Here is a 21065-nt window from a genome sequence, read left to right as displayed (position 1 = left end):
CACACACACACACACACACACACACACACACACACACACTAGTATGAGTAGTATATATGTATATGTATATAAAGAAAACTATTTTTGTTTACTTTGTATTAAGCTGATAGTGTATCTTTTTCCTACCAGTATTAATGCTAGATGTATAAACTTCTTTCTATTCAGAATTATTTTTATAGAATTTATTAAAAAAAAAAATATTGCTCCAAAGCAGTTTTACGGAGTTTAAAGGATATAAGATAAAAGATTATAGTAAGATTAAAAAATATATATGTCTCAAAGCTAGAGAAATCAACATTTAGATTAAAAATTCACAAAAAAAAAGGCATTTTTCCATTTTTAAGATTTGTTTTATTCCTTACTGTCAATAACTGTGACTTCATGATTAATCTAATTATTATAATATAAAATTTCATACACTACCGTTTAAAAGTTTAGGGTCAGCAAAAATAAATAAATAAATCAGCAAGGAAGCATTAAATTGATCAAAACTGACAATAAAGACATTTAAAATATTACAAAAGATTTCTATTTTAAATAAACGCTGTTCTTTTAAATATTCTATTCATCAAAGAATCCTGAATTTAAACATTGATAATATTAAGAAATGTTTCTTGAACATATTAGAATGATTTCTGAAGGATCATGTGACAATGAAGGCTAGAGTAATGATGCTGAAAATTCAGCTTTGTCATCCGAGGAATAAATTCCATTTTAAAATACATTAAAATAAAAAAAAAAGTTATTTAAAATTTTAAATAGTAATAAAATTCCCAATATTACTGTTTTTACTGTATTTTTGATTAAATAAATATAGCCTTGGTCAGCATAAGAGAATATTTCAAAAACATTAAAAATATTTATAGACTCCAAACGCAGTTGACATGCCATCAGTGTGAAAGCACAACGTGAGAGTCAGCTTTTGTGGTTACGCTACAGTTTTTCTAACTCGCTGCTCATACGTGAGTGAAACAGGCCTTAACACCCCAGAAATGTTCAAGAATTATTACAGAACTGAATGTGTATAAATCACTGTAGCCACTTTTATGTCTGTACAAACACAGCAGATGTGTCTGTTTGTGTGTTGCAAAAAAACATGCCATGCTGGTCTCTGACAAACTTGACTCTTGAGTTTAATGAGTAAGAACAGGCCCACAGCGTTCTAGCGTTACTCAACATCTACTGCCTGCCAAACAAGATTTCACAAGAACCACCAGCAAAAGATACAGTCTCACTCAGTCTCACAATAGCACGACAACACTGAAGAAACAAACTCACATAGAACATGACAGCTGGATAACGACATCGAAAAATGGAGACCTTGTGGTCATTATGACATCGCAACAAGTAACTGCTGATTACGTTATATTTTTTTAGGAAGCTGCAGTTGTGAAGCTGTAACTCTCTGCTTCATAATGATATAGGCAAATAAACCGTGAAAGGTCAGTGAGACAGATAAAGTGTGAGACTCTGTCTTTAGGGTTTTAGATGAAAGGAAAACCTCCTGATTCTGTGCCTTTAGGGTTTTAGGTGTGGCTCAACCAGCGACAGCAGAAATTCATTTAAGACTAAATGTAGGACAGACACAAGTTCAGACACGATGATCTTTCTAACACACGCCAAATCTTTTTTCTATGTGTATGTGTGTGTGGCAGGTCTGCTCGTGTCAGGCAGAAATAGTTTACCCAGAAATCACATATCGTCCATTTATTCACCCTCATGTTCCAAACCCGTATGACTTTCTTCCACATAACAGAAAAAGAAAACATAAGGTAGAATGTTTACGCTGCTCTCTTCCACAAAATCTAAATGAATGTCAACAGATGCTGTTCAGCTTCAAATATGATATAAATACACCCCAAAAGTATCACAAAAGAAGGTAAAATGCCTTGTGGACTGTATTCGTATGTTTGTGCGATGACCAGACTGAAATTAAAGTCCTCTCAATGGTAGCTTTTTTTGAAAGAAGTCTCTTATGCTCACCAAGGCTGCATTTATTTAATAAAAAAATACAGTAAAAACAGTAATATTGTGACAAATTATTACAATTTGAAAATAACTGTTTTCTATTTTAATATATTTTAAAATTTCATTTATACTTGTGTAGAACTATTTTGTAAAATTATAAATGTCTTTGCTGTCACTTTTGATTAATTTAATGTGTCCTTTCTGAATAAAAGTATTAATTTCTTAAAAAAAAAAAAAAAGCATATGTGGAGACTGGAGAGCTACAGTGAAGGGAAAGATTTTCAATAAACGCCAACATTAATTGTCAGTTAACTTGGAATATAATACACAAATCATATGGATTACTTTTATAGTCATTTAAATCCAACCATCCCCATTCATTTTTACAGTAGTATGAAAAAAGCAGAGAAAACATCTCTTTTTGTGATCCATTAAAGAAAGACAGTCATAAAGGTTTAGAACAACATAATGATGAGTAAATTATGACAGAGGTTACTCCTAGAATTTACTAAATATTTTTGATGAATAATCTTTTCTGTTTAGTTTGTTCTGATGCTCAATATGTTTATTATAATGTTTGTATAAGAGTAACAACTAACCTTAATGACCTTCTCCACCCCCGAGGAGCAGATCATGTACGTGTGAGGGTTAAAGCGGACCTGATTCACGATGGACCGATGACCTTTCAGAACCAAAAAAGCCCCGTTCACCACTCGACCCGGACCTCCTGACGAGACAGAGAGAGAATGAGCCCATAAATAATAATAACATCAGACACGGTTAGCCTGTGCATGAGTGACTGTGTTTACCTGCTTCAGGGTCACTGGGGATTCTCCACATGTAAAGGTTAAAATCATCTGAGCCAGACAAGATGTACTGAAAAGACATAAATATATATTATTACACACGCACACTAACCAATTGTCACAGAGTTTTAGAGAAATATGACACGGTCTGCAAAGAGAAGTTTCAAGAACTATATAAAAAAAATGAACATATACCACCATTCAAATATTTAGAGATTTTTTTAAAAAGAATTACTTATGATTAAATTGATTAAAAGTGACAGTAAATGCATTTATAATCTTTACAAAAGATTTTTATTTAAAATAAATGCTGTGTTGTTCTAAATAAAGGTTCTTGAAACTTTATATTCACCAAAGAATCCTGAAAAAAATGTATCACAGTTTCCACAAAAATGATTTTTTTTTAAGAAATGAATAGTTTTATTCTGTAAGGATGCATTAAATTGATCAAAAGTGACAGCAAAGAGCTTTATATTGTAAAATAAATAAGGACCTTCTATTAAAATCAAAGGTTTCCACAATCACAATTTGCACAAAAATATTAAGTAGCACAACTGTTTTCACCATTGATAATAATAATGAATGTTTCTTAAGCACCAAATCACCATCTTAGAATGACTTCTTTAGGATCATGTGACACTGAAGACTGGAGTAATGGCTGCTGAAAATTCAGCTTTGGCATCACAGAAATAAATGATATTTTAAAATATATTAAAATAGAAAACAGTTATTTTAAATTGTAATGATATTTCACAATATTACAGTATTGCAGCCTTGGTGAGCATCTAAGACTTTGCTCAAAATAATCTTACCGACCCCAAACTTTTAAATGATAGTGTATAAATAACATAAAACATTAACTTGATTTATAACGGGAAAAAAACAAGTTTTTCCCCAAGAGGAGGTTTTCAGACACATTTATCTAATTTCTGAAAACAGTTTTGAGTAAAACAAACACACTGAGCTGTTCAGATGTTAGAGAGAATTTAGGGAGGAGAATCCACCGTTCTGTAGAAGGAGGTGTAAGACAGTCAGACAGAAAGAGAGAGCAGAAACAGCTGGACAAACATACAAAAAATCCAAACACAGAACCCAAGAGACCAGAGCGCACACAGACACAGATAGACAGACAGACAGAAGAGCATCTGCTGAGCTTTAGATTCAACACTGATAAAACAAGCTTCTACAAGCCATAACCCAACATTCCCTCACTGAATATCCCTGAAAACACACACACTCAACATCTACTGACACACGCGTCCACCAACCCACAAACAAGAATGCACACAAACATGTACACATGCACACACAAAACCTCTCCTGTGCAATCAGTGATCTGTCTCACACACACACTCTTATATTACCCATTACCAGATGTATTAAAGGGACTGGTTAAGTTAGTCATAAGTTAGTCATTTGTTCACTCTACATTGTTCAGACAGCCAGATAGATAGAAAGACGGATTAGGTTTATTAGAAATGGGTCATTTGGAGATTTAGTTAATTCTGTTATGCTCCATCTAGCGGTTTCTGAATAAAAGATGTGAATCCTTAAGTAAACCAGTCTGACAAGGTCTGATGGATATGACCTTAAACCAGACTAATTATGCAGATGCACTTAGGAATTAAACATAAAATAAATAAATAATACTTTTTAAAATATGATTACAGATCATCTCAGCAGCCATAGTTAAATCAGCAGCCTAATAAACGCTGATTTATTCTACATGGAACAGGTTGTCTTTTGGTGGCTGCCATGTTGAGATCACTTGACAAGCTGAGTACCATTTCCTTTCCATCTTGGGTACCTTCCTATTACCAAAAAATTGGTAATTTGTGAAATATCTACTATAATATGTGACCCTGGACCACAAAACCAGTCATAAAGGTCAATTTTTAAAAAATTGAGATTTATACATCATCTGAAATCTAAATAAATATGCTTTCTATTGATGTGGGTGGGGTTTGTTAGGATAGGACAATATTTGGCCGAGATACAGCTATTTGAAAATCTGGAATCTGAGGGTGCAAAAAAAAGCAAAATATTGAGAAAATCGCCTTTAAAGTTGTCCAAATGAAGTTCTTAGCAGGAAATTTGCAAAATATCTTCATGGAACATGATCTTTACTTAATATCCTAATGATTTTTGGCATAAAAAAAATCGATAATTTTGACCCATACAATGTATTGTGCTACTTATGACTAGTTTTGTGGTCCAGGGTCACATAACAAAATATTTGAGATTTATTTGCAGAGTTCAAAGTTTGGTAAGATTTTTTTAATGTGAAATTTGAAAGACTTCTGACCAAGAGGTGCTGACCAGGCTTTATTTATTTGATCAAAAATAGAGTAGAACAATAATACTGTGAAATATTATTACAATTTAAATAACTGTTTTCTATATGAATATATTTTAAAATGCAATTTATTCCTGTGAAGGCAAAGCTGAATTTTCAGCAGCCATTACTCCATGATCCTTCAGAAATCATTCTAATATGCTGATTTGATATGCAACTTAATTGGTCTCTGCTTGATTAAAAGTAATTCATTTATATATTTTTTAAAACATATTGACCTCAGGTTTTTTTTTTCCGTAGTTTATAAGTTGTTGTTTTTTTGTTGCAATTTTTGGATGGCAATCAATAAATGAAAGACACTTTTGTCCCACATAGTTCTGGCATCTACTGTAAGTTTTGATTATCCTGTTTATCTAACCTGATCCTGGTCTCCAGCAAAGCAGCAACTCTTCATAGTACAGGAGTTGAAGTAGCCCTGGTTATCAAACTGGAAGCTGGGCAGACGAGAGTGGAGCTCGTACAGGACAGGAGGCAGACGTCTGCGCAGAGCCAGCAGGTGCGTCCCCATGCTGTTAAAACGCACGCTCATGGCACTCTGAAGAGACAAACTCCCTCCGTACCGCAACAGAGAACTACAGCACAGAGAGAGAGACATCAACCACAGAGGAAAGTAGGTTATTATAATAGATCATTATTCAGGTTTGTGTTATTTCAGGAGATCATGTCTGCAGTGACCAAACTCTGAGCATCTTTACACAAGCTCTGCTGTCCTCTGCTGGTCTCAGGCAGTAGAGCAGACAGCTATGATGATAAAGCTGGCCTTGTCAGCTAGATTGCAGCCCATATTTGGACTGAAGCAAAGCGTTCAAGCTTTTACTGGACATAGTTCAACAACCCCTTTTGCTTATAAACACAGTTCTCTGTAACACTTGATTCTGATTAACCAATTGCAGCCAGACACACTTGTATAATGACACTAAACTGTTTATTTGAACAATGTCCATGGCAGCTAACTGTGTTACTTTCATATTCCTCATGGCCCTCTGCAGTCTCTGCAGTTGCTTTTTTCACACACAAAAAAACACTTTCAACTCAAATTAATATTTAATGTCCATTTATTTATATATTTGGTAAGCAGCTGTGCAATAAGCAGAAAAAGTACAGTTAACAAGTTAGTACATGAAAAAAAAAAAAAACATTCAGTAAAAATGTTTGGGTTCAGTAAGATAAAATCCATTCAGTAAAAATGTTTGGGTTCAGTAAGATTTTTAAATGTTTTTTAGTATCTTATGCTCAAAAAGGATGCATTTGTTTAATCAAAAATACTGTAAAAAATTATAATAATGTGAAATATTACTACAATTTAAAACAACTATTTACACCATGGGTGGCCAACTTCAGTTCTGGACAGCCACAGTCCTGCAGAGTTTTGCTCCAATCTTGATAAAAACTCTGAACACACTGAATTAAAGTGACAGCGCATTTTTCGCGGTAAAAATGAATATGGATTGACACGTAAATGTAGTAATTTCACAATAAATGGATATAATTGAAGTCTACAGTGTTTCACAGTCAACACATGGCTTTTTGGCTAGGTTTAAAACAAGGCAAATAGCACTTTTGGATAAACAAGGCAACATAACAGATGCACATGTGGAGGTAGAAAAACAAAGTTCTTTAAGATTTAAATGCAAAAGAAAAGGCATGAGAGCAGACTGTTTCTGTCAGTGGTATGTTTTAATTTAATATTTTTGTGATAGCCTAATTTTAATGTGAGAAAAGTAGGCTATAGGCTGTGTTTAAATGTTTTGCCACTTGCTTGAGCAACTTAACATATAAATCTAAAAGTCAAATGCATTAAATAATATATTGTTTATATTTATTGTGTTTAAATGTGCCATTGTCGAAAAAAGATTGTATTACTGTACTGTGTTAAAAAAAAGAATCACAATGCTGAAAAAGCATTTTGGATTTGGAATTAAAATAATGGATAAATGTTGTTTGTGGTTTACATCTGCGAATTAGTAGCAGACTAACCACCCCTGATTTACATACTAGTGCTTATTTTTCACATTTCAAACTCATACCCTAAAAATAGATTTATTAACACAGTATTTATGGTGTTCTATCATAAGTGAAAGTGCTGAGATTAGAGTGATAGAGTGATAGAATGTGATAGACTGTGACAGAATGTGTGTGCGTTTTTCAGACAGATCTCCATCTCACCTGCGGGGTTTGCGGATGTCCCACAGTCCCACCCCCTCTTTAGAGTTTGCAGTGGCCAGCAGACGGGGTTCTACTGGGTTAAACATCACGCTGTGGAATGCTGAGGGGTAGTTGGCCAAGCAGAACGGTTCTAGAACACACAACAGAATTAGAGTAACACCGGATCTATAACAGTTCAGAATTTAGATGAAACAAAGATTCTAGAATACACACACAAAAAAATCCTAAAATGTATTATGGTTTCCACAAAAATATTAGGCAGCACAACCTGTTGTGTTTCTTGAGCACCAAATTAGCATATAAGAATGATTTCTGAAGGATCATGTGACACTGAAGTGATTTCTGTGATTCATTAAAAAAGGGGGCCATATTAAAAACCAAGAAATTCAACTATTGAATATGTACCTCCATGTGGCGGTTCTCTTGTGTCCCATATGAGAACTCGGCCGTCATCAGATGAGCTGGCGAAGACGTTATCATTAACAGGACTGACGGACAGACCATACACAGCATCATCATGCAAAAAGACATTGAGCGTCTCGCCACGTTCTACGTCGTGCAGAATCACCTGCTCATCATTTCCTGCAGCGACAGACCGAAACATTAGACATTCGATCTCCCCTCTGTTTCAGCTGCAGCATCACAATCCTGAGCAGCTGAGCAGTTTTACCTCCTGAGAAAACACGTTTGTTGGTGCTGTCAAATGCCAGGCAGAAGATGTTGGACAGGTGCTCCCCCTTCAACTTGATTGGTTTGGCTCGTGAGTGTATTGCTTTCTCCATGTGCCACAGCAGCACCCTGCGGTCATCTCCACCTGCAACACAAGACATATTAATAGATTCACCAGAGAAATGTTTCAGCATCACTCCTAAGGGTATGAAAGTAAGGTTATATGTGCACAATCTGGCTGGTTTACAGACACCAAAGAAGAGTTTGGGAGGCTTGTTCTCAACAGAAGTTCAGAAATTCATGGTCGTGATAACAAAAACATCATGTAGCCCTCTCATACTCCTGCTCTGATTTACTACAAAAGGTGTTTTATTCTCAGCTGGTGCAAATATCTAAATGTGATAAACTGATTCTGCTCAGTCAATTCATCAAGAGTTTAGCTTTTTACTGTTATAAATAAATATAGAGCTACTTTAATCTTTACTCTCATTGTTAATTTTTTATTTTATTTTATATTGTTTTTAAAATAATGCACCGATCTGGAGACTTGCAAAAAAGCTCTGACACGATGTGCTGTAAGTGACAAACCTGAATGGCAAATCTGATCTATGAACTATGTCCGTAAATAAAATTCTGAGCCAACTGGAAAATACGCATTTGTATCTAATGAAAGAGATTCAGGTGACTGCCTTGTGTTACAACGGTGACAAGTTTCCATATGCCATTTTAATCTTAAGAAATTAATACTGTTTATTCATTAAGGATGCATTAAATTGATAAAAACGGACTGTTACAAAAGATTTCTATTTCAAATAAATGCTGTTCTTTTAAGCTTTCTATTCATCAAGGCATCCTGAAATAAAGTATCACGGTTTACACAAAAATATTAAGCAGCACAACTGTTTTCAACATTGTTAATCATAAGAAAAATATCAGCATATTACACACAATTTTGAACTTGAAGGCATCCGATTGTATACACCATTGTATGCCTAACACTCTCTCTATTGGAAGTAAATCTTGGCCCAAATCCAAATCTTTTACGTTTTTTGCTCTCAGTTCTTCTGGGATTTTTACCAGCACATCTCGAATGTTACTTATCCGCTCTTTGACTTACAGCTTCCTGCAGTTCACAGACCTCTGATCTCCATTTTTCCCTTAATTTGTATGGTAATTTTTTCACCACAGTCAACATATTGGAGGGTGTATCCATCTCACGCAAATACTGAATATTTTCCATGGAGTTACAACAGCTTCTTAGGAACAAACTATAATCTTGTAAAGCTCTGAAATCTTCACCTTTGATGTTTGCCCACGAAAGAGCCTTTTCCATATAGGCAGACACAATTTTATACTGGTCGCCAAAATGCTTTTGTAGTAAAGCTTTGGCCCTTAAATACCCATGATCGGCTGGCATATGTTGGCAACTCTTTATAATCTCTCTTGGATGACCCCTGGTGTACTGTTCAAGAAAGTATAAGCGATCACTCGGGCTTTCAGTTTTACTCTCCACAGCACTTTCAAAGGATTTCATAAAAGAATGGTATTGCAGAGGGTTTCCGTCAAACACCTGAATTTCCCTTTTAGGCAAAGATGACAGACACTGTTGTTGAATCAGTAAAGATGTAATTTCATTTTGTTTATCCATAATATGGAGAATTTGATCAGTATTTCCTGAACCAGCAGAGCCACTTCCATACGGGGCACTTATGTTCACATTACCACGCTGACTTATTTGACTTGGGCTTTAAATTGTCTGGGAATAAATGGTTTGGGAAATGTTCTTCTTGTTTGCCTTTGCACCTGTATTGCGGTAATCCTTAGAAGAAACCATTTGTTGAGCTTCAGTTCTGGGAATAAATGATTTAGCATCAGCATTAAGGGTCTTGGTTATCTGTTCTTGAGATTTATTTGTCCACCGACAACTTGTTCATTGAGGCATGCATTTCTTGAAGGATCGGCAGATTATCAATGCAAAAGTTTGAATATACGGTCAACAAAAAAATGCGTGCTCCATCACTCACCCCCTTCTTTCCCTGACAACCCCCACTCACAACAGGTGTTTTAACTCTCAAATAATTAATGACACTCCCACATTTTCCCACAGTCACATGACATCACACATTAATATTTACATGGCTCCTATAACAATGATGTCTGATGGATTATTATTATGTGACACTGAAGATTGGAGCTTAGCATTACAGTAATAAATTACATTTTAAAAATGGGAAATTAGAAAAAAGTTATTTGAAATTGTAATATTTTACAATATTAATGTTTTTACTTTTTATTACATGACTTGGTGAGCATAAGAGACTTCTTTCAAAAACATTAAACAATTCTTACCAACCCCAAACTTATGAACAGTAGTGAGACTATACAGATTGACATGTTTGTTGCCATGCAAACCATTAAAGATGTTGAGAGCAACCTACTGCTGTTTTAGTGTCATCTGTTGTACAAAATGAAACTGACATTTCAGGGTTTTGCAGTCAGTTTCACAGTGAAACTAAGGGAAAGTTAATCTACATTTCTGTACAAAACCTGTGTAAAGAAAAAAATATATATGTTCTCTCTTCAAAATCTTCTCTTTAAGTATTTTGACCCATGGATTTACATGACTTCTCTAGTCATTACTGGAGTTAAAAAATATTTTAAACTGAATGAAATTAGAGGTACTTTCTAGCTCATAAAATACTTTAAAGTCAAGCACTGCTAGAAAACTTTTCCAGGCCTTGAAACCACAATTTTAAAATGGTCTGATATTTCCTGGTTTCCAGGTCAGGAGCATGGGAACTCTCCGCATTCACCACACTGTACATGCCTAATGTAAAGACTGAAAATATGCAAGTGCAAAAGCATACAAAGGACTTGAGCAGGAAATAATGTGTGAAGCCAAAAGAATCAGTAACAGCTGCAACCAATTAATGAGTCCGCAAGAAAAAGAGTCAGACTGAAACTATTGAGGCCCTTCTACAGTCTGAACCACCTACAAAGGTGCATTCACTTAGTTTCGTTTAGGTTTATCTGGCTCTCATTTGTACTAATAGTAGGCTACTAGTGATAAAGGCTTCATACCGACTTCAGCCTGGATGGATGGAGTTTGTGAACAAGTTAATTTACATTTTTGGATGCAGTTCTAACAAGTTGCAGCGACTATCTTGGACAGGCATTTTTTTTCAGTGTGGTGACTATGACTGTGTTTGCAGTTAGTGTTTAATGTCTTGCCATTTATCTATGAACTATGGCATGGTAGATCTTTTTATTGTTTATTATAACAGACTAAACTTAGTATACTATCAGTAACTTTAGTGTTGTGCGTTAAGGCTGGTCACGTGATGTAAACATGGTTACGCCCATAAAGGGGCGACCCACTTCATGCAGAATAAAAAAAAAAGCTTTTTCTAGAAGACTGATCTTCATCTCATGTGGATGTGCATTATGTAATCTAATATCATTTTTTAAATGACATTACTCTAGTCATTGCGTTTCTTTGTGTAAAAACTTTTTTTTTTTTACTGAGTGCACCCTTAACATGTTTATATATCACTGACAGGAAGACTAAAACCTGTTTTTTATTTTTATTTTGGCAATGCCCAGAAAAATAAAACATGCATGCACAATCTGACAAACTAAAGATGTCAAAGCAATCCTGTCAATGCATGTTTTATTCTGCATGCCTGTTCTCTACTCCTGTCCGTCTTTCTCTCGCTGACCCACATTAGTAAGATCAGCGTGCAGGACCGGAGGATCTTACCGGACACCAGCCACTGGCCTCCATTGTTGGAGAACTCAATGGCGTTGACGCAGCCGAAGTGGCCGAGCATGTCCTTCTTATAGAGGCTGGAGCAGCCGGCCAGTCTGCGCCTCTGGAAGTCCTCCTTCAGCCGCGGCTGTCCGCCGATCGTCCTGCGGGAAAGGAACCCGACGGCGCTCCGCACGACGCAGCCCCGCACTTCCTTCATCTCTCCTCCGGTAAACGAGTCTCAACGCCACCGCTACAGTGTCCCAGCCGTCATGGGTTTGAGCTCCGGTATGATTCGGTGGATTCTGCTTCGGCTGGAGGATGTACCGTTACATGTTTGCTCGGTAAAGCATGAAAGTGCGCAGCAAAAACAGAAGGTTGTTTAGAGTCCCACCGACCGCCGGCACTTCCTGCTCCGGTGCAAGGGTGATGACGTCACAAGAGCGGATCACTAACTCCGAACCAGAACCGCTGCTGTGCTTTCTGATTGAATGTTATATAATATGCTTCGGTTTATATAATTTGTGAACACTTGTGCCTCTGTAATCTGTGTTGCTTTTAATGCAGTGCTTGATTTTTGAATATTTTATTGTTGTTAAAAAGTGAACCAGTATGCTGTATGTGTACAGCACATACATGTGCATGTGTATCTATTTAAGTATTTCTTTGTTTATATATAAGTTAATATCTATCTAGTTAAATATGTTATTTGTTAAATATGTATTCGGGTTAATTGGGACATTTTGTTCCAGTCATCTCAATGGAAAAAGTGCACCAATTTACCTGGCTTTACACCCGAGAAATTAGACAACAAAAATGCTGCATTAAAAAAACAACTTTCACGACCATAAAAGTTTACTTTATCTAGTTAACAATATAATATTTAAAATATTTAAAGTAAATTAAAAATATAAATAGAAACCATATTAAAATAAGCTATTTATACAATATTGTATTATTGTAAGGGACTTATTTAAAAAAACTGGAAGATAATAAAAATAAACCTTTTTACACTTTGCGTAAAAACCTTTTTTTACTTTACAGTGATTTATTAAAATTAAATTAAATATTATATATTAAATTATTTAGATTCAAAAGATTTATATTTAACTTTTACACTCAGGTGTTAATAATGTAACATTTTTTAACATTTAACATAAATAGAATGAAACGTAAATAGAAACAACATTAAATTACTTATATTTTATCATTAGACTTTATTAAAATGCAAAAAATTTACAATAATAAACCTTTACTCTTCATACATTTACTCATACCAAAAAATAACATTTATCTTATGTTATTAATTATATTATTAATTATGCTATCACTGTATATATAGAGAGAGAGATAGATGTAAAAAATCACTGCTAAATTATAAATTACATATTAAATTATTCAGATCCAGATTCAAAAGATTCATATTTAATTGTTACATTCAGATTCAAATTTTACAACATCATGCTAAATGAAACATTCAAAAACTTTTGGCATTCTATATCTTGTGATTCACAGAAAATATTAGCAGAGTTAAAGACTCTAAGTCATGTGCAAATATAGAATACCCAATTTTTTAATATTCACTCAACAAGCATAAAAATGACAAGCAGGGACCAAAACAAATCTTAGTGTGTAGTTTTATTAAATTCCAGTAAGGAATTACAGTGGTAGTATTTTTTTCAACAGTTTTTCTTACAAATACAAATTTATCTGAGTAATCCTCCATAACTGGAGCAGAACTTTTAAATAAAAAAAATAAAAGTTTTTTCAATTATATTTGTAATAAGAGACAAAACAAAACTAATACTAGTGGCAGGTATACATTTAAACAGCAAACAGACAGTTCTTTAGCACAACTTTAACTATAAGCTGACATCATCAGCACAGCTCCTTACATACTGTGTATGATAAATTATGAACCTTTTTACAGTCTGGACAAGCATGAAATATTTCCATCAAATCGCACCAAAACCTCTGCTGACCAGAAATAGAACAACACTGACATCATTGCACATGTTTGCCACTTGCTTGCATTAATCGTGACAAGTGCGAGTCTGTGAGTTAAATTATGGGATGGTTCCCTCGGGGTTGGATTTGTTTGTTCTGACATATTTTGGCTTTCTTAGGAGCAAGTGAGGCACAATATAATTTGATTTAAAACGACTCTATAGGAGTAACGAGGATTAAACAATCTCACCGTCTCGCAAAGCAGAGACTAAGAGATGGTTCAGAGCCTCGCTAAAGGGCCTTAGGAAAAAGGCATGTCTAATACCTTTATAACACCGAGTCATTAGCATCTACACGTGTTCATGTCACCTACAGGCAGGTATACTGTATGCACACAGGCTGTGGAACACTGTAATTCTTATGCTACATTTAGGGAGATCAAAATATAGTGACATATGTATGTAGCTTGTTTGTTTAGTGTTCATGAAACATCTACAGGTCATATTTCACCCCAAAATCAGAAGAAATTTTTTTTTGGGGCCATCAAGTTTTTCTGAATTGTGACAAATAAGAGTCTCATTACTCTAACGTTTTGCTTCTAAGTTTGCTGCTCAGCATTCTCAAAGGTCATTCTCATTAGATTGTTTCCAACACTTTCCAATAAGGTTCAATTTGTTAATGTTAGTTAATGCATTTGGTCTCATGAACAATATTTTTTTTATGTTTATTAATCTAGGTTAATGTTAATTTATAATCATATTGTTATTCACGGGTAATTCATAATACATTAACTAATGTTAAATTATGCAACTTGGAAAAAAAAATAAAAATGTATATGGAAATTAACCAAGATTAATAAACGTATAAATATATTCTTTTTTTTTTTAAACAAACAAAGGTAGTACAACAAATGTTACCATGCTGTGTAAATATTTTAAATTATCATTAAAATGTCATCACAATGCAAAAACAAAAATATATAAATAACATGTCCTAAAAATATGCTGCATTTCCCTTATAACAAAATATTAACTTATTTTCTTTTGATTTTGGGGTTAAGTATGACCTGGACATCGCTGCTCTAAAAATTCTCCATGTTTTAGGCACATTATTCTAAATCCATTACAGCATCTGGAGGAAACTGGACATCTCACAAGAAAACATCCTCAAACAAGCCAACAAACCAAACACAATGTACATTTCATTCTAGGAAACATTTACATTAAAAAATATTTTAAAGAGTGCAGCACACAGGTTTGACACTGGTCCATCTAATGTAGACACAGACACTCAGTCCAGTGTCTGTCTCCAAAGTTCCCACAAAGCTTTGCTGCAGTTTTTAGCTGGAGTGAACAGCGCTGTGCACCACAGGAAGCATTATATAACAAAAACACAATCTAGTAATGTTTTAAAAGTGCTTTAGCGTTCAGTACCTTCAGTGAATACATTCTCTCACACACACACACACACACACAAACCTACAAAGTAAATCACATATGACGAGGTGGAGACTGCAACACAAACACACAATTAACCTTCGAGAGACTCTCTGACCTCGCTGAGGTTATAGAGCGAGAGAGATGGAGAAAACGCTTTAGCTGTCTTCAGGATAAAGCCAAGCCATCTGGAAAATCCATCCGAAGCTAAATCCAATCCAGATTTTGTCCTTTTAATATAACAAAAGCACAGTTCCTTTCTCCCCTTTTTGCTGGTTTGCTCTCCCACAAGTGTGCTGGCTGCTGAAGTGTGTGGATACAGCTTTGCAGAATGACACAAAACCACCCGAAAACTCACTAGTTACAGAATTAGATCAGTTTTAAAGATTCAGTTCATTAGTCATTTCTCTATAAACACTGGAGGGTTTTAACATACGTAGTCCAAAAAAATATGCCCTGTTGCCAAGACTGCATCAAGTCTTTCATAAAAGAACAATCGAATGTCACTGAAATAAAAAAACACAGACACAAACCGTGAGAAAGCAGATATTTTAAATAAAAACATCAGGCAGCACTGAGTGTAAAGGCAGCCGTAGCGTAGAGGAGTGAAGATGTGAGGCTGTAGTTCAGTAAGGCCCTTTGGAGGGTCCGAAGATGGCAAGCGGGAAGTGTTTGACGTGAGATGACCACTGAGCTGCAAGCTGGAAAAACTTCACATCGTTCCATTCTACTCCATCTATCAACACTGTAGGGAGGAAGCAAAAAACATGCATGTCTTTAGTCTTTAACCATGTTTTCCTGAACTCCACAAATATAAATTATACATCATCGATACTAAATTATAAAGAGATGTATGTATAATATATAGCACTGTTCAAAAGTTTGAGGTTGGTAGGATTTTGTAAGTATTTTTGATCAAATAAATGCAGCTTTGGTGAGCCTAAGAGACCTTCAGTAAATTCAATAAATACAGCAGATAAGTAATATTGTGAAATATTATTACAATATTTATGTATTTTCAGCGTTATTACTCCAGCCTTCAGTGTCACATGATCCTTAAGAAATCAATCTAATATGCTGATTAGAAGCTCAATATATATATATATATATATATATATATATATATGCGTGTATGTGTGTTGAAGATATGTTTTTGTGGAAATTGTGATACTTTTTTTAACAACTTTGATTAACTTGTTTGAAATGGAAATCTTTTGCCACAATTAAAAGTCTTTACTAATGCTAAATAAAAGTATTAATTTCTTCCCCAAAAAATGTTGAATGGTATATAATTTATTATTACTAAATAATAAAAAAAATTATATATATAAACAAAACCACTTAAAAAAACATTTAAATGTAATTATAATAATTATAATTATTATTACATTTATATTAAATTTAACTGGTGGTGCAATTTTTTAATTTGAAATTTATGTATATATTGTTAGTCAAAGTTTGTGAGCTGGTGGTTTGCATTATAAATATATTTTTAACTGTAGGCTGAAATTGAAAGGCTGAAAATACATTGTAGCAGGTTCAGAAAAGAGTTTACACTGAAATGTTCCACTTTTGCAGCTTGCAGGAAGTTTATGACCCCCCTAAGCGAGGTTTACTGACTGTATTGTAAATTGTAGCGATTACTTTGAAGAATTCTGATTGGCTGATCACCTTTCAGCATAGTCTGCTGGTGTTTGGCCGTGCAGATGAGTCGACTTATGCCCTCTATCACCTGACTCTTAGACTCCGCCTCCTTATCCTTGGTCTTTTTTGGCAGAAACATCACTGAACACAGAGACAGTGTGTTTGATGCTTATTCAACAACACAGTACATTTTATAAACTATAAGTATTGTGTTTCTGTGTCTTACCCTTCTTATTCTTCTCTTTGGTGACAACATTCATGGACATGGTTGGCTGATGTGTCGTCTCTGCTCCGCCCAGTGGGAGGCGGCTAACCTGCAGCGAGCGGAAGGTGCACTTGAGCGTGTTTTTGGCAGAGGAGTCTCTCTTCTCCACTTCTTTCTTCCTCTCTGAAAGAGCAATCCAGTAATCAACCTGAAGACCCATCAGCTCCCCCTGACCTCCTCCAGGAGAACTGCAGCCACAAAGACAAGGTGAGAAAACAGAAGACTACAGAGATCTCTGACACCTAGCGCTGTGTGTGTTTGTACCTGGACATGTGCACAGAAGGAGAAGAAGGAGGCGTTGGAGATGCTTCTTTCAGTAATGGTGAGATCTGTGCAGGAGGAGTAGACGAGAGAAGAGACGATCCTACAGGAGCAGCGTCATCTGAATCACCTACAAACACACAGTCACATGCACAAAACATTAATACACCACCTTAAATATAACATTTATAAATAAAAATAATATAACAAATATTTTAGGTTCACAACTGGTTATATTTCACATAAGGGCTATTAGAATTTTTTTCATGCATTTTTATAATTCATTGTACTATTTTCATTGTAGAACAAGAAATTGCATACTTTTACTCAGTTTGGGCCTCTGAATAAAGTTAATCTGTGTTTTCCTCCTCAAGCCAAAAAACACATATGTAATTTTTTTTTACTATTATTTTGTCATATTTTATACGAGTTAACAGTTGACAGCCATATTTAATATATAATATATTGACAGTATAACTAACCAGATGTGGCAGACGTTTGTTCAACAATCCCCACTTTCACCACCTGAAGACAGTTTGAAAACAAATAAACTTTGTGCCAAATACAATAAAACATTTCAAACTATAAAAACATAATTGTAAATGGACACATACCCCAATAAAAGGAATGAATTTCTGACACGAGTCTTCATCAGGACTGTGAGAGGGAAAAAGAAAGAGGACTTTGAACACATGGTTTACTGACTGGTAAATTAACCCCATTAAACTGCACACTATATCTACCAAAACCCCCCTTAAGTTTAGAATAGCATTTTGATCTCTAAGGAGAAAAGGCTTCTAAGACTGATTTTGTCCAATTTTGTCTGGTTCATTCACTCTTTGCCCCTCCAACTGAGCGTTCTTTAACTTCAAGTTCTTCCCAACTTTCAGTTAAATACAACTGACTATTTTGTGTCATCCAATAATAAAGCGTGTCTGAGACATGCTACAAAGAAATGCTGTAAAGCGAGTCATGCCAGCATAATTCTAATCGACTGCTGCCGTTATGCCACTGCCCCACCCGCCCCGAAAAAACTAAAAGAAAGAAGCATTCTCAGCCAATCATTGCTCAGATTCAAGCTACTTGAACCAGAGATGGTCTAATGCAGAGATTATAGATCTAGCAACAACAATGTTAAAATGGTTATGCTTACTTGTACATTATATTCCAAAATAAAATCATGAAATGGCCACACTGTTCAGCATGAAATGAGTTCTTAAGGGAAAGCATTATTTTAAATATATATACACTGTATAACACTAATTTTGCAATACAACCAACAGATTTACATTCAGACTGAAATCTCATGTTGTGTTAAACCATCTCTGAGAAGAGCAAAACCCAAAACCAGAAGCAAATTATAAGAGAACAGAAAGAATAAATAATCTGTGCCAACAAACCACCCCAAAAACAACACAGCACAAGCCCAAATAGAGGGAGTTCACAGAGTGCATTTGAGCCGAAATAGAAGTTGCTCTCAGTGAAAGGCATAACAGAAGGTCTCTTGCTCTGCAAACCAGAGAATATAAAGACACTGATGAAACCAATAACTGAGAATTCAGCCAATATCAGCAGCAATACTTCAAGCACCTGCTCGGACTGTGAGTGTGTGAGTGTTGTGTAGTTTAGGTTTTTACTCTGATGAGAGAGAGATCACTAGAGGGGAGAAAAATGAACATGAAGCTAAGACAGAAAATGGAGAAATCATTTTACCTCCATCATACAGTCTGCTCACCTCAGATATTTTTTCTGCCTTTTCATGAAAGTGCAATCATTTGAAATCATTTGCATCCTTGATTTTTTATTCAAACTGAAAATATCCTCCGGGACCCAGAAATTCTCAAGACCCACAAATTTCCCTTACATGCCAGAGTTACATACCAACATTACAATAGCATATACACTACTGTTCAAACGTTTGAAATCAGTAAGATTTTGAATATTTTTTAATGGAGCAAGTCTTTACTATCACTTTTTATCCATTTAACACATCCTTGCTGAATAAAAGTATTAATTTCTTTAAAAAAAGAAAGAAAAAATGTACTGACCCCAAACTTTTTAATAGTAGTGTAACACAATATTTCTATTTTGAATAAACACTGTTTTTTTTTTTTACTTTTTATTGATCAAAGAATCCTGAAAAAAGTAGGTCCCAAAAAATATTAAGCAGCACAACTGTTTCCAACATTGATTATAAATCAGCGTATTAGAATGATTTCTGAAGGATCATGTGACACTGAAGACTGGAGTAATGATGCTGAAAATTCAGCTTTGCTTCAGAGAAATAAATTATATTTGAAAGTATATTAAAATGGAAATCCTATTTTAAATTGTAATAATATTTCACAAAATTACATTTCTTTCTGTATTTTGATCAAATAAACGCAGCCTTGATGAGCTCAAGAAACTGATCCCAAACTTTTGAACAGCACTGTACATATATTTCTTAATAATAAAGTTCCCAAAAACAGTGTCAACATAAAAAAGTAAATGATAATGTATTTCAATTTGATTATTTTCCCCATATAAATATAACAAATTATATTAAATCAACCTGTAATACATTTCAAAGTATAATTGAGAAATGTATTTTATTAACAATTTTTTCAATGTTTTAGTCTAGTAATCAAGTAATAAAGAAGGATGTGTCACAGAACAAAAATGGCCTGAAACTTAAAAACTGTGTATAATGAACATAATTTTTCCCTTTTCTTTGTAACTGAATCCTGATGTCCTCTATAGAGGTTTTATTTAAGTATTATGTCCTTTTTTCTGGGCCCTTGAAGGACATTTAGGTTTTGAATGTTATAAGAAGCTTAAACTGAAAAGGCTCTGGTACATTGTGTGCTCTGCTGAAGGACATCGGAGGTGTGCAGAGGATGATGGAGGTAATATTCATACCCAGAGCAGCAAGAGATCCAATAAAACCTTCACATTCTTTCCACACCACAGCCTTTAGTACACAATTTAATGGCTAATTCCAAAATCATCAGAAGGTGGAGAAGAAATAAAAGGGAGAAACTGCAATGCTTGATATGGCAGCTACAGGAAAGGAAGCCCACTGAACTGTTTTCACCCTGAATAAACCACAAATTGTAAAGTGTGGATGGAATCTCTAGAGTTTCAACAGAATCTCTCTGCTCAGCTATAATTCCCCTCAATACTGCAGGAGAAGAGCGAGCGAGAGAAAGGAAGGTGATATGTATCTGATTGGCTACGGTATCAGCACAGGCAGGAGGACCACAATACCTTACAGCAAAATCAAAATGAAAGCTCTTTTTCCTTCAGAGAGGGCAAGGAAAAGAGAAATAAAGTGTTATTTACAGACATAGATGAGAAACAGTGACATTCACATGCTTTCTGTCCAAACATGACTTTAAGGTGGAGGATGTAGTGTTGTTTTTGGTGGCCTGTTTTAATTTTAGTTTTAGTCTAGTCTTTGTGTGAAGCTGTCATTTTAGTTTTTATTAGTTTTAGTCACGTTCATACTCTTTTTAGTCTAGTCAAGTTTTAGTCAACTAAAAGTCTGAGCATTTTAGTCTTATTTTAGTCAGAATTATCCATGACTATTTTCGTCTAGTTTTAGTCGACGAAAACTGATGACATTTAGTCTAGTTTTAGTCAATGAAAATTGTATTTTAGTCTCTTTTTAGAACTGCAATTCTATTTAACCCAGTCAATATAGTATACTGTAAGTACCTAGTAGTATAGACGAAACCAAAATTTTCTTTTAGCCAAACCCATTTCAAACAAAGTTATCTTATTATATTATTGTTACCTTATAGACTCAAGAATACAT

At 34.7% G+C, this 21065-nt stretch overlaps 2 protein-coding genes across 6 annotated transcripts in view; both read right to left on the bottom strand.

Annotated features, from left to right (window-relative positions):
* The window catches only part of LOC107654956 (DDB1- and CUL4-associated factor 5-like), a 17792-nt gene extending 5551 nt beyond the window's left edge, over nt 1-12241 (bottom strand). Inside the window, exons 1-7 of the mRNA XM_016442301.1 lie at nt 11726-12241; nt 7967-8110; nt 7702-7878; nt 7297-7426; nt 5489-5702; nt 2778-2844; nt 2568-2695 (exon numbers count right to left, since the gene is read on the bottom strand). Coding sequence (XP_016297787.1) covers nt 2568-2695; nt 2778-2844; nt 5489-5702; nt 7297-7426; nt 7702-7878; nt 7967-8110; nt 11726-11933 — 1068 coding nt within the window. The 5' untranslated portion in view covers nt 11934-12241. The remainder of the gene's footprint in view (nt 1-2567; nt 2696-2777; nt 2845-5488; nt 5703-7296; nt 7427-7701; nt 7879-7966; nt 8111-11725) is intronic.
* A 2405-nt stretch (nt 12242-14646) lies between these two features.
* Nucleotides 14647-21065, bottom strand: part of LOC107654955 (phosphofurin acidic cluster sorting protein 2-like) — a 30964-nt gene continuing 24545 nt past the window's right edge. For 4 of the 5 annotated variants that reach the window (XM_016442296.1, XM_016442297.1, XM_016442300.1 and 1 more), the window contains 7 exons: nt 20516-20548; nt 17881-17923; nt 17749-17791; nt 17270-17396; nt 16967-17193; nt 16768-16881; nt 14647-15841 (listed from right to left, as the gene is read on the bottom strand). In XM_016442296.1, the coding sequence (XP_016297782.1) occupies nt 15723-15841; nt 16768-16881; nt 16967-17193; nt 17270-17396; nt 17749-17791; nt 17881-17923; nt 20516-20548 (706 nt within the window). In that variant the 3' untranslated portion in view covers nt 14647-15722. The remainder of the gene's footprint in view (nt 15842-16767; nt 16882-16966; nt 17194-17269; nt 17397-17748; nt 17792-17880; nt 17924-20515; nt 20549-21065) is intronic. The other variant, XM_016442299.1, reaches the window with a different exon arrangement.

The sequence above is a fragment of the Sinocyclocheilus anshuiensis genome, unplaced genomic scaffold (assembly GCF_001515605.1).
Source record: "Sinocyclocheilus anshuiensis isolate Anshui unplaced genomic scaffold, SAMN03320099.WGS_v1.1 scaffold487, whole genome shotgun sequence".
Taxonomy (NCBI): Eukaryota; Metazoa; Chordata; class Actinopteri; order Cypriniformes; family Cyprinidae; genus Sinocyclocheilus; species Sinocyclocheilus anshuiensis.
Note: the sequence above shows the minus strand (reverse complement) of the source record. Positions and strands in the feature narration are given on the sequence as shown.